At 44.3% G+C, this 15348-nt stretch overlaps 1 protein-coding gene across 2 annotated transcripts in view; it reads left to right on the top strand.

Annotated features, from left to right (window-relative positions):
* The first annotated feature begins 10876 nt into the window (after positions 1–10876).
* The window catches only part of DDI2 (DDI proteasomal shuttling factor 2), a 33373-nt gene continuing 28901 nt past the window's right edge, over positions 10877–15348 (top strand). For both annotated transcript variants that reach the window (XM_078452355.1, XM_060624133.2), the window contains exon 1: positions 10877–11256. In XM_078452355.1, the coding sequence (XP_078308481.1) occupies positions 11119–11256 (138 nt within the window). In that variant the 5' untranslated portion in view covers positions 10877–11118. The remainder of the gene's footprint in view (positions 11257–15348) is intronic.

Here is a 15348-nt window from a genome sequence, read left to right as displayed (position 1 = left end):
GGTCTTTGCCTTGTTTCCTGCTGTACCTAGAACAATGTCTGGCATTCAGTAGGTGTTACGAATTGTTGAAGAAATTAATGAATGGTCTATGTCCAATACAGTTCTATTGCTGATTATGGTGAGTGAACCCAAGTTGTTCCAAGTGGCTAAAAGACTTTGAACATATCCTTGACATTGTAATGATTCTCACATTGGCAGTATCCACTAAGAATGTTTTGTATCCACTTTATATCTTAAAAGCTGACTCTGTACTCTTAGCCATGACACCTGAGATCCCTCCACAACTGTGATGCGGTGTTCCAAGAAGAAGGCCACTCACGTTTGTCATGAAAAACTGGGAGCTTCCTGAAGGGCAAGAATAGAAAAGGTAAATAAATAACAAGGATAGATCAACAAACTCCTGGTCAAATGTCAACAGAGCAGGTGAAGTAAGCTGGTGTCAATCCAGAGGTTCTTGGGAAAATTTACTTTCCCAACCAAATTCCCTGAAGCCTAGAAATCTGGAGCTGATGATTGATACCTTTATCCCCTATTAAAATGCAGCTAGCTACCATAAGAGAGAGCATACCGAGTTTCATACCGAGTTCATTAGTACCTTAGTGTGAATTAGTCCAGCTCCCCTTTTTTTTAATGTTTATTTATTTATTTATTTATTTATTTATTTATTTATTTAGAGAAAGGGAGAAAACGAGTAGGGGAGGGACAGAGAAAGGGAGACAGAGAATCCCAAGCAGGCTCTGTGCTGTCAGCACAGAGTCCGATGCAGGGCTCGAACCCACAAACCGTGAGATCATGACCTGAGCCGAAACCAAGAGTCAGATGCCCAACCGACTGAACCACCCAGGCACCCCAGGCCAGCTCTTTTCTTGAGAGCAGGTTTTAAAAAAGGCAAGTGAGGAAAGCAGGACCCATGAGAACTAAGAGGAACAGGTGGAGAGAGAGTCCATGAGCCAAGGAAGGAGCATCAGGTTGAGCTTGCCAAGGACAGACTTTGGCCTGTTTTGTACTTCTGCCCAGGCCGACTCTGGTAATCAAAGTACATTTTGATCTCTAGCGACAAACTTCCGAGTAGGCAAATTATGGTGCTTGAAATTAAAGCCATAATCACCTGCAATGTTGTGACAACACAGAGTACACCGTACATTGGAAATGAGGAGTTGACCTAGAATATGGTGGGACTGAAATGCCATCGGATTTTAGGAAAGATAAGCAGGAAAGGGAGGAGGCATTGCATGGTACATCTGCACATGATCCCGGCCTAAGAAACAGGAAACCGAATGAGAAGAGTTTTTGTGTTAAGGTAAAATGAGTAAAACAGAGCACTGTCTGCTATCAGTTGACATGCCAGGAATGGCAAGGTAAGAGAGGCTTCTTTGAGCAACCATGAACTGTTGATGAGGGAAGAATTCAAAGAACAATATATACCTGTTTAAAAAAAAAAAAAAACAAGTCACAAATATCAAGCAACTACTTACAGTGTTTGGGGAGTCTAGTCCCTATTGCAGGAGTTTTAAAACTCAACCAGGGAAATGCCTTTACCGATTTGTTTTTTCTAGTACAGAAGAATTAGGCAAGCACCCAGAAGCAGACAAAAAACATTGCTGGTGGCAACCATATGGTTTTGAAAGTCAGGGTTTTGGAGCAGACCCAGATGTCTCCACATGTAGTGTGCAGGCAGAACATTGGTGCTTTAGTTAAAGGTTAGAAATAGATGTTTTTCTTTTTCTTTTCTTTTCTTTTTTTTTTTTTTAATTTTTTTTTTTAACATTTATTTATTTTTGAGAGAGAGAGAGAGAGACAGAGCATGAACCGGGGAGGGTCAGAGAGAGGGAGACACAGAATCTGAAACAGGCTCCAGGATCTGAGATGTCAGCACAGAGCCCAACGCGGGGCTCGAACCCACGGACCGTGAGATCATGACCTGAGCCGAAGTCGGCCGCTTAACCGACTGAGCCACCCAGGCGCCCCTTTTCTTTTCTTTTCTTTTCTTTTCTTTTCTTTCTTTCTTTTTTTTTTTTTTTTTTTTTTTTTTTTTTTTTTTTTTAAGTAGTCTTCACTCCCAGCATGGAGCCCAGTGCAGAGCTTGAACTCATGACCCTGAGATCAAGACCTGAGCTGAGATTAAGGGTTGGAGGCTTAGCCAACTGAGCCATCCAGGCGCCCCTAGATGTTTTCACTTTACGAAACTTCAGTTTTACAAAAGACCTACGTTACGTTACTTACTTATTTTCAGTAACCAAGAGAAAGCTGCAGAGGATTTTCAATTTCATGAAATGCTAATCCCTTCTTCATTTTACACCATCTCGATTTACAAAAGGCTTCAGAGGAACCACCTACTTTCAGATCACGGGGGACACCTGTAGTTCCCACCTCTGAGAATTTTTAGAAGAATAAAATGACGTTGTCAGTGTAGCAACGTAGAGTAGTGGTTAAGACTATGGACTTGAGTCAGATTGCCTGGTTGGAATCCCAGAGGTGCCACTCACTACTTGTATGTCCTTGGGCAGGAGACTGACTCCTCTTTACACCTCAGGTGCTTCATCTGTAGAATGGACGTCACATCTCACAGGACTTTTGTGACGATCACATGACTCGGTAGATAAAGTGCTTAGAAGAATGTGTGGCACAAAGTTAGCATTCGGGAAAGGGTAGCAGCCATTTGCAAGATTCTTGACACACAGCACTCGTTGATACGTGGGAATCAAGGGTAACCCTGTTTGTCTAGGCTTTCTCTTGAGGTCCGCCCCACCCCATCCTGACGTAGAATTACAGATCACAGGGGCGCCCGAGTGGCTCGGTCAGATGAGTGTCCAAGTCTTAATTTCAGCTCAGGGCATGATCCCAGGGTCATAGGAGCAAGTCCCACATCAGGCTTTGTGCTGAGCCTGGAGCCCGCTTGAGATTCTGTTTCCCTCCCTCTGCCCTATCTCCCGCTCACTCTCTTTCTCTCTCTCTCAAAAAAAATTAAAAAAGAATTTTTTTTAATAACTGGAAATGTCTCAAGCCACTTGTGGCCACAAGTAATAGAAATAGGAATCCACACTCTGAACCAGATCTCAAGAGGCAGTTGAGCAGAGTCCAAAAGGGGTGAGGCCCATACCTCAATATAATAAAGGCTTTATATGAAAAACCCACAGCCAACATCATCCTCAGTGGTAAAAAACCAAGAGCTTTTCCCCTAAGGTCAGGAACAAGACAAGGATGTTCACTGTCACTCACTTAAAAAAATAGATTTATTTATTCATTCATTCATTCATTCATTCATTCATTCTCTACACCCAACATGGGGCTGGAACTCATGACCCTGAGATCAGTCAAGAGTCATAAGCTCCACTGACTGAACCAGCCAAGTGCCCCCACGCTCGCCACTTTATTCAACACAGTACTGGCAGTCGTAGCTACAGCAGTTAGACAACATAAAGAAAGAAAAGGCATCCAAACTGACAAGGAAGAAGACTGTCACTATCTGCAGATGACATGATACTGTATATAGAGAACCCTAAAGACTCCAACAAAAAACTGTTGGAACTAATAAATGAATTCAATAAAGTCACAGGATACAAAATGTACAGAAATCTGTTACATTCCTAAACACTAGTAATGAAGCAGCAGAAAGTGAAATTAAGGGGGCACTTAGGTGGCTTAGTCAGTTGAGTGACTCTTGATTTCAACTCAGGTCATGACCCCAGGGTCATGTGATTGAGCCCTGCATTGGACTCTGTGCTGTGTGGACCCTGCTTGAAAATCAACTTCTCTCTCTCCTTCTCTTTCTCTGTCTCTCCCTCTCTCCTCCCCCCTATCCAACACCCCTCTAAAGTAAAATTTTTTTCTTAAGCGAAATTAAGAAAACAATCATATTGGGTGCCTGGGTGGCTCAGTCTGTTGGGCATCTGACTCTCGATTTCAGCTCAGGTCATGATGCTAAGGTTGTGGGATCAAGCCCCGCATCGGGCATAGAGCCTGCTTGAGATTCTCTCTCTCCCTCTCTCTCTCTCTGTCCCTCTACCCCTCTCCTCTGCTTGCACTCTCCTTCTCTCTCTCAAAAAAAATTCTTTTAATTAAATTGAAAAAAAAAAATCACATTTACAATTACACCAAAACCAATAAAATGCCTAGGAATAGATGTAACCAAAGAGGTGAAAAGCCTGGAGTCTGAAAACTATAAAACACTGATGAAGGAAATTCAAGATGATACAAAGTGGGGCATCTGGGTGGCTCAGTCGGTTGAGCGTCTGACTTCGTCTCAGGTCACCATCTCGTGGTTTACAGATTTGAACCCCGTGTCGGGCTCTGTGCGACAGCTCAGAGTCTGGAGCCTGCTTCCGATTCTGTGTCTCCCTCTCTCTCTGCCCCTCCCCTGCTCACGCTCTGTCTCTCGAAAATAAATAAAAACATTTTTAAAAATTAAAAAAAAAAAAAAAAAGGTGACACACAAAGATATGGAAAGGCATCCCAGGCTCATGGGTTGGAAGAAGAAATGTTATTAAAATGTCTACACTACCCAAAGTAATCTACAGATTTAATGCAATTCCTATCAAAACATCAATAGCATCTTTTACGAAACTAGAGCAAAAATTCTAAAATTTGTATGGAACCACAAAAGACCCTGAATAGCCAAAGCAATCTTGAAAAAGAAAAACAAAACTGGAAGTGTCACAAGTCCAGACTTCAAGTTATATTACAAACCTCAAGTAATCCAAAGTGTATGGTACCGGCATACAAACAGACACATAGACCAATGGAACAGAATAGAAAACACAGAAATAAACCCACCGTTATATGGTCAATTAATCTTTGACAAAGGAGGAATGAATATACAATGGGAAAAAGACAATCTCTTCAACAAATGGTATTGGAAAAACTGGATGGCTACATGGAAAAGAATGAAATTGGACCACTTTCTTTCGCCATACACAAAAATAAACTCAAAATGGATTAAGGACCTAAATGTGAGACTGAACCTATAAAAATCCTCGAAGAGAGCACAATAACTTTTCTGACATTGGCCACAGCAACATTTTTCAAGATAGGTCTCCTGAGGCAAGGGAAATAAAAGCAAAAATAAACTATCAGGACTACATTGAAATAAAAAGTGTCTGCACTGCAAAGGAAACAATCAACAAAAACAACAGGCAACCTACTGAATGGGAGAAGGTATTTGCAAATGACATATCCAGTAAAGGGTTAGTGTCCAAAATATATGAAGAATTGATACAGCTCAACACCCAAAACACAAATAACCCAATTAAAAAATGGACAGAAGAGGGGCGTCTGGGTGGCTCAGTTGGTTAAGCGTCTGGCCCTTGACTTCGGCTCAGGTCACGATCTCACGGTTCATGGTTCAAGCCCCGCACTGGGCTCTGTGCTGGCAGTGTGGAGCCTGCTTGGGATTCTCTCTTTGCCCCTTCCTCGCTTGTGTGCTCTGTCTCTCTCTCTCAAAATAAATAAGTAAAATTAAAAAAAAAATACTTAAAAAAAAATGGACAGAAGACATGAACAGACATTTCTCCAAAGAAAACATACAGATGGCCAACATGACACATGAAAAGATGCTCAACATCACTCATTACTGGGGAAATGCAAATCAAAACTACAATGAGATATCACCTCACACTTGTTAGAATGGCTAAAATAAAAAAAACACAATGGGAATGCAAGCTGGTGCAGCCACTCTGGAAAACAGTATGGAGGTTCCTCAAAAAACTAAAAATAGAACTACCCTACGACCCAGCAATTACACTACTAGGCATTTATCCACGGGATACAGGTGTGCTGTTTCGAAGGGACACATGCACCCCCATGTTTATAGCAGCACTATCGACAATAGCCAAAGTATGGAAGGAGCCCAAATGTCCATCGATGGATGAATGGATAAAGAAGATGTGGTGTATATATATACAACGGAGTATTACTTGGCAGTCAAAAAGAATGAAATCTTGCCATTTGCAACTATGTGGATGGAACTGGCGAGTATTATGCTAAGTGAAATTAGTCAGAGAAAGACAAATATCCTATGACTTCACTCATATGAAGACTTTAAGAGACAAAACAGATGAACATAAGGCAAGGGAAACAAAAATAATCTAAAAACAGGGAGGGGGGAAAAAACAGCAGAGACTCATAAATGTGGAGAACAAACAGAGGGTTGCTGGAGGGGTTGTGGGAGAGGGGATGGGCTCAATGGCTCAGGGGCACTAAGGAATCTACTCCTGAACTCATTGTTGCACTATATGCTAACTAACTTGGATGTAAATTAAAAAGTAAAAACAAAAGTAAATATTAACAATTAACAATTCTAACTTAAGAGTTCTAATTTCTCCACATCCTCATCACAACTTATCATATCTGTCGTGTTGATGGTAGCCATCCTCATGGATGTGAAATGGTATCTTGTTATGGTTTTGATTTGCATTTTTCCGATAGCTAATGATGTTGAGCATCTTTTCATATTGGCTATTTGTATATCTTTGGAGAAATGTCTTTTCAGATCCTTTCTTTGCACATTAAAAAAATTGTTTTAGGGGTACCTGGGTGACTCAGTCGGCTGAGTGTCCGACTTCAGCTCAAGTCACAATCTTGCAGTTCGTGAGTTCAAGCCCCACATTAGGCTCTGTGCTGACAGCTTGGAGCCTGGAGACTGTTTTAGACTCTGCGTCTCCCTCTCTCTCGGCCCCTTGACCCCCCCAAAAAATATTTTATTATTTATTACTTTTTAAAGCAGCCTTTATTTATTTTTTTTTTCAATTTTTTTTAATGTTTATTTATTTTTGAGACAGAGAGACAGAGCATGAGCAGGGGAGGGTCAGAGAGAGAGGGAGACACAGGATCCAAAGGAGGCTCCAGGCTCTGAGCTGTCAGCACAGAGCCAGACGCAGGGCTCGAACTCACGGACCGTGAGATCATGACCTGAGCTGAAGTCGGACGCTCAACCGACTGAGCCATCCAGGCGCCCCCCCAAGAAAATACTTAAAAAATTTTTTAAAACTTGTTTGCCTTGGGGCGCCTGGGTGGCTCAGTCGGTTGAGTGCCCGACTTCGGCTCAGGTCATGATCTCACAGTTCGTGAGTTCGAGCCCCACGTCGGGCTTTGGGCTGACAGCTCAGAGCCTGGAGCCTGCTTCCGATTCTGCGTCTCCTTCTCTCTGCCCCTTCCCAGCTCATGCTCTGTCTCTCTCTGTCTCTCAAAAATGAATAAACATTAAAAAAAAAATTTATAAAAAAAAAAAATAAATAAATAAAACTTGTTTGCCTTTTTATTACTGAGCTGTAAGAGTTCTTTATGTATTTTAGATGTAAGTCCTTTATGAAATATATGATTTGCAAATATTATCTCCTGTGATAGTCTTTTCACTTTCTCAGCAGTGTCCTCTGAAACACAGAAGTTTCTAATTTCGATAAGGTCCAATTAATCTGCTTTTTCTTTCCTGGCACCTTTTGGTGTCCTATCTAAGAAGGCTTTGCCTAATCCAAGGTTACAAAGATTCACTGTTGTACTTTCTTCTAAGAGTTTCATAGTTTTAACTCCTTCATGTAAGTCTGAGATCCATTTTGAGTTAGTTTTGTATGTAGTGGGAGGTAGGGGTCCACCTTCCTTTTTTCACATGTGGAAGTCTAGTTGTCCCATGTGTTGAGAGGCTATTCTTTTTCCCATTCTATTATCTTGGCACTCTTGTTGAAAATTAATTGACCATAAATGTGAGGGTTTATTTCTGGACAGCATGAACTCTTTTTTTTTTTAATTTATTTTTTTATGTTTCTTTTTAAGAGGGAGAAAGAGTGTGAGCAGGGGAGGGGCAGAGAGAGAGGGAGACACAGAATCCAAAGCAGGCTCCAGACTCTGAGCTGTCAGCACAGAGCCTGACGCGGGGCTGGAACTCATAGAATGTGAGATCATGACCTGAGCCGAAGTCGGCCGCTCAACCGACTGAGCCACCCAGGCGCCCCTATTTTTTATTTTTTTATGAGAGAGCACAAGCAGGGAAGGGGCGGGGGTGGGGGTGGGGGGACAGAGGATCCGAAGCAGGCTCTGTGCTGACAGGCTGACAGCAGCAAGCCCGATGTGGGGCTCGAACTCACGAACTGCAAGATCACGAACTGAGCCAAAGTTGGACGCTCAACTGGCTTAGCCACCCAGGTGCCCCTTACGTTAGGATTTTTTCAAGTTTGGGACGCCAAAATTCAAAATGGTTCAAGAAAAAAAAAATGTATCTATTCAAATACCCGTCAGCCACAAAATGGATGAATTGTGGTATATTCGCACAACAAAATATTATACAGCAATGGGGATATACAAGCTATAATTACATGCAGTGATATGAACAAGACACTTGCTGTTGAGTGAAAGAAGGCAGACACAAGACTCATGAGTCTGTGCTGTTAGAAGTCAGGGAAGTGGTCACACTTGCAGTGGGGGCAGAGTTAGTGATTGGAAGTGATGAAGTTTTGGGGTGATGGGGGGCTCGTGGGGGTCTGGAGCCGATGGCCAAGAAACAATTCTTGAAGACGTCTTCGGTGCACAAAGGTGATTCTATTAAAGCATAGAGACAGGACCCATGGGCAGGAAGTGCTGCCCCGGGGACCCTGAGAAACTTGTTATATACTTGGGAGTTGGGAGAGGTAAAGTCAAGGGGAAGTTTTCAAAGAGATTTTCTTTCTTTTTTTTTTTTTTTTTTAATTTTTTTTTTTTAACGTTTATTTATTTTTGAGACAGAGAGAGAGACACAGCATGAACGGGGAAGGGGCAGAGAGAGAGGGAGACACAGAATCGGAAGCAGGCTCCAGGCTCTGGGCCATCAGCCCAGAGCCCGATGCGGGGCTCGAACTCGTGGACCGCGAGATCGTGACCTGAGCCGAAGTCAGACGCTTAACGGACTGAGCCACCCAGGTGCCCCTCAAAGAGATTTTCATATGCTAAAGAAGAGTCACAGGATACTGGAGGCCGAGTTATTGTCAAGCTAAGGTTTAACCCTCCAGCAAAGCATTAACATTAAGACAGTAGGGAGCTCAAGTATTTGTTAATGGGATGCAGGTTATAAGGAAATTTCATTTTTATCTGCCATTTCCTCCTTGCCTTTGTTTCCCACATCACCCCACACTGAGCTCTGCACTGGGTGTGAGGCCTGCTTGAGATTCTCTCTCTCCCTCTCTCTCTACCCAAATCTTGCCCTCTCTCTAAAAAAGATAAAATAACATAAAAATACATGGAAGGACACACACCCCATCTCCTCATAGAAGGAATGTTATGGACACATCGTAGGAAGAACGTATAAGGTGTATACGTATAAAGATATTGCCTTGGCCATCTTTGGAAAATAAACTCTGTCACCCCTGGGCACCTGAGCACCACTAGAAAAATCATGTAACAGAAAAATTCATCAATTCACGATTCCAACCTCAGCTGCATCCTCGACGCCACCTGGCAATTCGGCGTGACTTCTCTGTCCAACTTGCTTCAATTTGCAACGGTTATTTCAAATCTTCCCTGCCGTAGCAGGCACTATGCAGGTTTCGCCTCACACCCGTTGCCAAAACCTTTTTCTCCTGCCCATGTCCTTTAAAGAGGTGAGGAAAGCTAAACACTCACTTTCCTAGCCTTGCGGGCGTCTGCGTGGCACAGTTCTGGCCAGCGAGAGGTAATCAGAAACCCGCCGCAGGACTGCCGGGCAAGCTTTTGCCTCGAACGAGAAAACGAGGCATGGGGTGGAGGCAGCCAGCCGTGTTGTGACTCTCAGGGAAAGGCCAAAAGATTTACAGAAATACAGGCCCCGGGATCACTGAGTCACCGAACAGATGCGGCTGTCTACCTCCAGGCTTCCTATCCTGGGAGAAAAATAGACCTTTCTTTGCTTAAGTCACTGACAGCCAGGTTTTGTGTAGCCCATACACCCACTCTTCTCAACCCCCTGCTCCTCCAGAGATGACCTTCCCTCCTCCAGAGAGAAAAGTCTCCAGCGGGTCATCGACTTTCTCGCCAGCCAACCTACCTACTTACCTGCCTCCGCAGCCATCCTGCTTCCTCCTTCCCTCCTGTTATAATAGAAGAGGGGTCCCTACTCCATGGATAGGGAAGAAGCAGGTGGTAAGCAGGGAGGTGCCGCTCTTGCACCCGTTTTGGTTTTCTGACGAAGCCTCATGTTCTGGGCCTCTATCCACTCATCAGCTAGGTGGCCCGCCACAGGCCACGACAGGAGAAAATACTTCGTGGGGTGGAGTCTAAGCCGTGCCCAATATTGTCAGGTGTAGGAAGGAGACAGTCCAAGTAGAGGGAACACTTTACAAGGCAGAGGAATGGAGCCGTGGAGGAACTGAAAATCCCAAAGTGGCTGGGAGGGCAGAGCGCAGGAAGGGGTCAGGGGTCAGGGGTCAGAGTAAGCCCGGTTCTATAGACTAGGCAGGGTTACGATTTTGGTTTTAACCCTCAATCATTAGCACAAGAAGTGGGTTGAGCTCTCTGAGCCTCAATTTCTGCTTCGTAGAACACGTTTTAGAACTCTCTGCCTAGTTGTCAGTCGCCTATACCAAGCTGAGAGTTCTCAAGGGCCAAGAAACACCTATCTTTTTACGCAGTTTTTGTATCCACCTGGAAGGCGCTTCATAAATGCCTGACGGATGAATGAGATTGTGGAATCCGCCACAGACTTCAGCTATTAACCCCCTCAGTTGGTACATTTTTGATTCTCCTCGTTCCTTTTCCTTCTCTCTCCTTTTCTCGCCCTTCCTCCTCCCTCCCTCTCCCCAAGCCCCTCCAATCCTCTCCCAGCTTCTCGCCTCCCTCTTCCCGGCCCGCCCCTTCGCCGCGTCGCGACGGCAGAGAGGGCCAGGCGGGCTTTACGGCAGCCGCGTTGCGGCGGGGCGGGGCGCCGGGCGGCTGGCGCGCTTGGCGGCAGCGGTGGGAGGCAGGCCGGCAGGCAGGCAGACGGAGTCGCAGGCGGGTGGCGGCGGCCGTGCTTGGTAGTGAGGGCGGGAGGGAGTGAGTCACTGAGCGTGTGTGAGGGAGGGAAGGAGCAAGCGGGCGAGCGAGCAGCCCGCGCCGTCCGCCCGCAGCACCAGCCAGGCCCCGCCGCCGCCCCGCAGCCCAGCGCCGAGGCCGGGCCGAGCCGAGCTGGGTCGGGCCCGGGCCATGCTGCTCACCGTGTACTGTGTGCGGAGGGACCTCTCCGAGGTGACCTTTTCCCTCCAGGTCGACGCCGACTTCGAGCTGCACAACTTCCGCGCGCTGTGCGAGCTCGAGTCCGGCATCCCCGCAGCCGAGAGCCAGGTACGCGGGGCAGCGAGCGGGGTCTCTCTCCAGGGCTGACCCTCCTGCCTTGGGGTCTCACGCCCTCCCTTTGCTGCCGGGGGGGAATTGGGGGTGGGGGAGCGGGATGGCCTCTCCCAGCTCGCCCCCGCGTCCGGGAGGGAGCTGGGATCGGTAGCTGCCCCCACACACTCCGAGCGTGGGGTGGGGTGCCATGGGAGGGAGCGGAGAGCCTGACCGCAGACGCACCCACTGCAGCCCGAGGGGCGCGTGGACTGTTGGGCGGCCCGCCCCATCTTCTGGCTCTTTGGCCCCTTCTCCCCTGATAATCCCGAGTTTGGGGTGTTGTGGACCTAAGAAGGAGCTCCAGGTCTGCAAGAGTTCATACATTCTACTTCCCCGACCAGAAATACCAGTTTGGATCGCTGTGGTAGGTTGGTGTTCATCTGGTGTTCTGGACAGAGCTCCTGCTTAAGCAACCGTAATTTACCTTTAAATGTAGAGATCTGCACTCCTAGTGAAGGAAGAAGTTTGAGACTTGCATTACCTTGTTTTGAGGCATTTGGAAATGCCCTGCACCTTTTTCCCTACCACGTGGCATTTCTGATTAAATTCTCTTAAAAAAAAAAAAAAAAAAAAGTAGTTATTCGTTCAATTCAAGCTGTTTGTTTCTCTGGTTTCTTCGCTGGTAGTAGGCCAGACTCCTTCTTTATTTCAGGCCACAATTGAGAGTTTGGGTGGGTTCAAAGTTCAGAGCTTTATGAGGATATTTTCGTAAAAATGGCCCGATACCTTCTCAGTGTGATTTGCTTGCTTGTTTCATTTCCCTACCATGCTGGAAGGAAATTCAGCTGCTCTTACATTTATTTGAAATGAGCAACATAATTTATTCTCAGAATGCCCTGAGCTGCCACCAAACAGAATCGGTGACGATAACTCTGGCCTTTACAGGAAAACATTTAAATCTCAACTTGATAAGTGGACCGTGGAGGACATGGTCTAAACGTTGAGAAAATTATAGAAGTCCTCCAGGGCCCCAGAATGTAAATCCTGATTTTCTACTGCAGTTATGAAATACTCCCAAAAACTATTGCCCAACTGCAGCGTGTTCTGCCCTTTATTGTGATAAACAGATGCGTCAATATTTTGTTCAGAAGTGAGTATGATTCCTTTACACGATGTGAACTTTAGAACCTTGGCATAAAGCTGAATATCAAGAAAGAGTGGGTTTCAGGATGCAAAGTGTCACATACACAGACTGAAGCTGCAGAAGCTACAAAGAAATCGGTAAAAGGAATTTTTTGCAAATGTTTTCTAAAAACTGAGGAGCCAGTTCCTGCCCATGAATCCCTCACGTGAAAAACTAAGGAAGGACAGTTTAAGTAGGGAAGTAAACACAATTCTGAAATTTTTGAAGGTGGCATTTTCAATTGCTCTCTACCCTCCGGTTCTGTTACCCTGGTTATAATCACCAGCTGGCGGGGGGGGAATAAAAAATGAAAATGTAAGTTGTTCTCATTGTTATTTGGGCTTGGGAGAAGATGAAAAGCGGCATTGCCTCTCTTCCTGCCCTTTTTGAGACGGGCTGTAACAAATTTAAAGGAAGAGACCGATGGAAAAGACCGTTCGTTGTATGGTCCAGGCAGGCACAGTCCTCTGTTAGCTCAGGATGTTAGGAGTACCTCACTAATTGAACAGTTAGGCTAACTCCACAAATTCTTTCTTATTCATTAGGTCACCATTTGGGCATTTACTTCCTCCCAAGCCAAATTAGCATATGGAAGCCTGGGCTCCAACTTCTGTGAAGCCTGTATTACCCAGCTGTAAACAGCTCCCGTTTCAAGTTTGTTCCGTTGGCTCCATTGTAACCTAACACAGTATCTATTTTAAGATGTCTGGTGGTCGGTTGTCTTTTCAGTTGCTTGCCTTGCCCATGAGGCAGGAACAGGATCCACCCTAGACACACACTTGAGTCATTTCCGTTCGCCAGATCATAATGGTAAACATCATTATAGTTTTACCTACAAATACATCACTTACTCGAGGCCCCCACTCCCACTGCTTCACCGCCCAGGTTCTCCCATGTTACTCCTCTTCCCCTCCTAGTCCTCCTGCTTGCTCTGCCTCACTCTTGTTTACCTTCTCTGTCCTCGTTCCTTCACCTCCATTTCCAAAGGGAGTTTCTTCTTTCTTTTTCTTCTTTCCTCTTTCTTTCTTTCTTTCTTTCTTTCTTTCTTTTTTTTTTTTTTAAGGTTCCTGGCTGTTCTTTCCTGTCACGGTGTGTCCAAACCACGGATCTCCAGACTTTTTCAGTCAGGTTTCCCTTCGCGTACAGTGTTTTGGAACATACATCTTTGCGATACATATAATCAATTATAAACATGAACTAATGTTATATGCATTATATACATGCGCACATATGTATGGAATAACCGTAAACATCAATGAGTGAAGTAATAACCTTATGTCCATTATAAACAACCATAGGATAGCGTTTAAGGAAGGACGAACTAAAATAAATGGAAATGAACATTCTAATATTTTTCTGTTCCCACATCTTTAAAGAACCGTTTCGCCTGCCTGCCCCACATTGGGGATCACCGGTTTAGAATTCACACTTGCACATCAGCATCAGTCGTGCATAAGTATGCACTTGGAAAAGACGTTACTTTTTAACAGCTCTAGTCTGATTATAGTAGTTATAATGTGATGATAACAAATTTAGAACAGAAACTATCTCTACTTGTACATGTGATTAAAGCTGGGCATGTTCCATCTCTTAATACAAGTGTGGGCTTGGAAGCCGGTCGTGGCTCTGTTTGATGCTTTGATGCAGAACTTGGCTGGGCAGACTTCAAAGAATTATCAGAACTTAGCTTCACTTTAAATTAATGTCTCTGTATTTTTGAAACATCATTATAATTTACCCCTGTAGGTGGCATGTGGTCAAAACGTGTGCAGAATGTGTAAGGACTCTCAAAAGGCATGTGTAAATGCCAAGTAATATAGCAGTAACCGTATGATCCTGGGAAGGCAGCTCTGTACACAGCGTGATTTGTCGTTTGTAAAACACTATTTTAAAGCAGTGGAAACTGAAATTTTCTATTGTAGCTGCTTTTGACATACTTATTTTTGCAGGTAATTTTCGTGAATTTTTTTTCTGATAAATACTGCATATTCGTTTTAGAGAATTTGTACCTTATAGGAAAAGGTAGAGAGAAAAAGTTATTACCATATCACCCCGGAAACAACTGCAGTTTACTTCTTAGTGTATCTTTTTCCCTAAGCTTTCTTCCTTTTCTGTGGTTACAGTGTAACTTTTAAACATGATGCCCTGAACTGTACCAACAGTTTCAACTTTCTTTGTTCAGTCAAAGCTACATTGTCAGCATTTTTCCCTGACATTTCAAGTTCTTCAAATTTATAATTTTAATGGCCATGTAATATAGATGTACCGCAGTTTATTTAAAAATTTGCCTATTGCTGGGCATTTGAATTGGGGGAATTGGAAGCAGTTATTAGTAACATTTCCATGGATATCTATATTTAAGGCTTCGTCCCCATTTCTGATTGTTTTCTCAGGATGTATTCTTAGCTATGGAATTGCCAGGTCTTTTGAAAGGCTTTTAGTAACTGTTGCCATATTGTTTTCCAGAAGGGTTGGAAAACTCAAGCTGTGGCATGAGATGTATATGTAGATCACTTGGCATATAGTAGGCTTTCAATTAATGATAGATAGTATTAGGGAGTCGTTCAGATGTGAGTCCAAAGATTCTGTGGCCAGTTGATGGTCCTTACTGCTAGAAATGTATTGTTACGATTTCTGTTGTATTGTTACGATTTCTGTTGATTGAAGACGAGAAGGCATTTGACCTCATGCTTAATGATGGAGTTGTTGGTCTTGGAGTTGTTTTAGTCTATTGTTAAATGTCGATTAAGCTTAAATTTGGTCTCTAGGGTGCTGCCTCTGGAGTAAGCACTAGCAGTGTGCCAGTTTCGCAGCTTGAGACTTGTAGATGTGTAAACTGTCCTGTTGTGTGTCCTCATAACTGGCAGAACCAGAATTCTTAGCTTTGTGGCCTTTGAGTTGGATATTATGGTGGAAAGCATCAC

Source organism: Panthera onca, chromosome C1 (assembly GCF_046562875.1).
Source record: "Panthera onca isolate mPanOnc1 chromosome C1, mPanOnc1 haplotype 2, whole genome shotgun sequence".
NCBI lineage: Eukaryota > Metazoa > Chordata > Mammalia > Carnivora > Felidae > Panthera > Panthera onca.
This window is presented reverse-complemented; position numbering and strand designations above follow the sequence as displayed.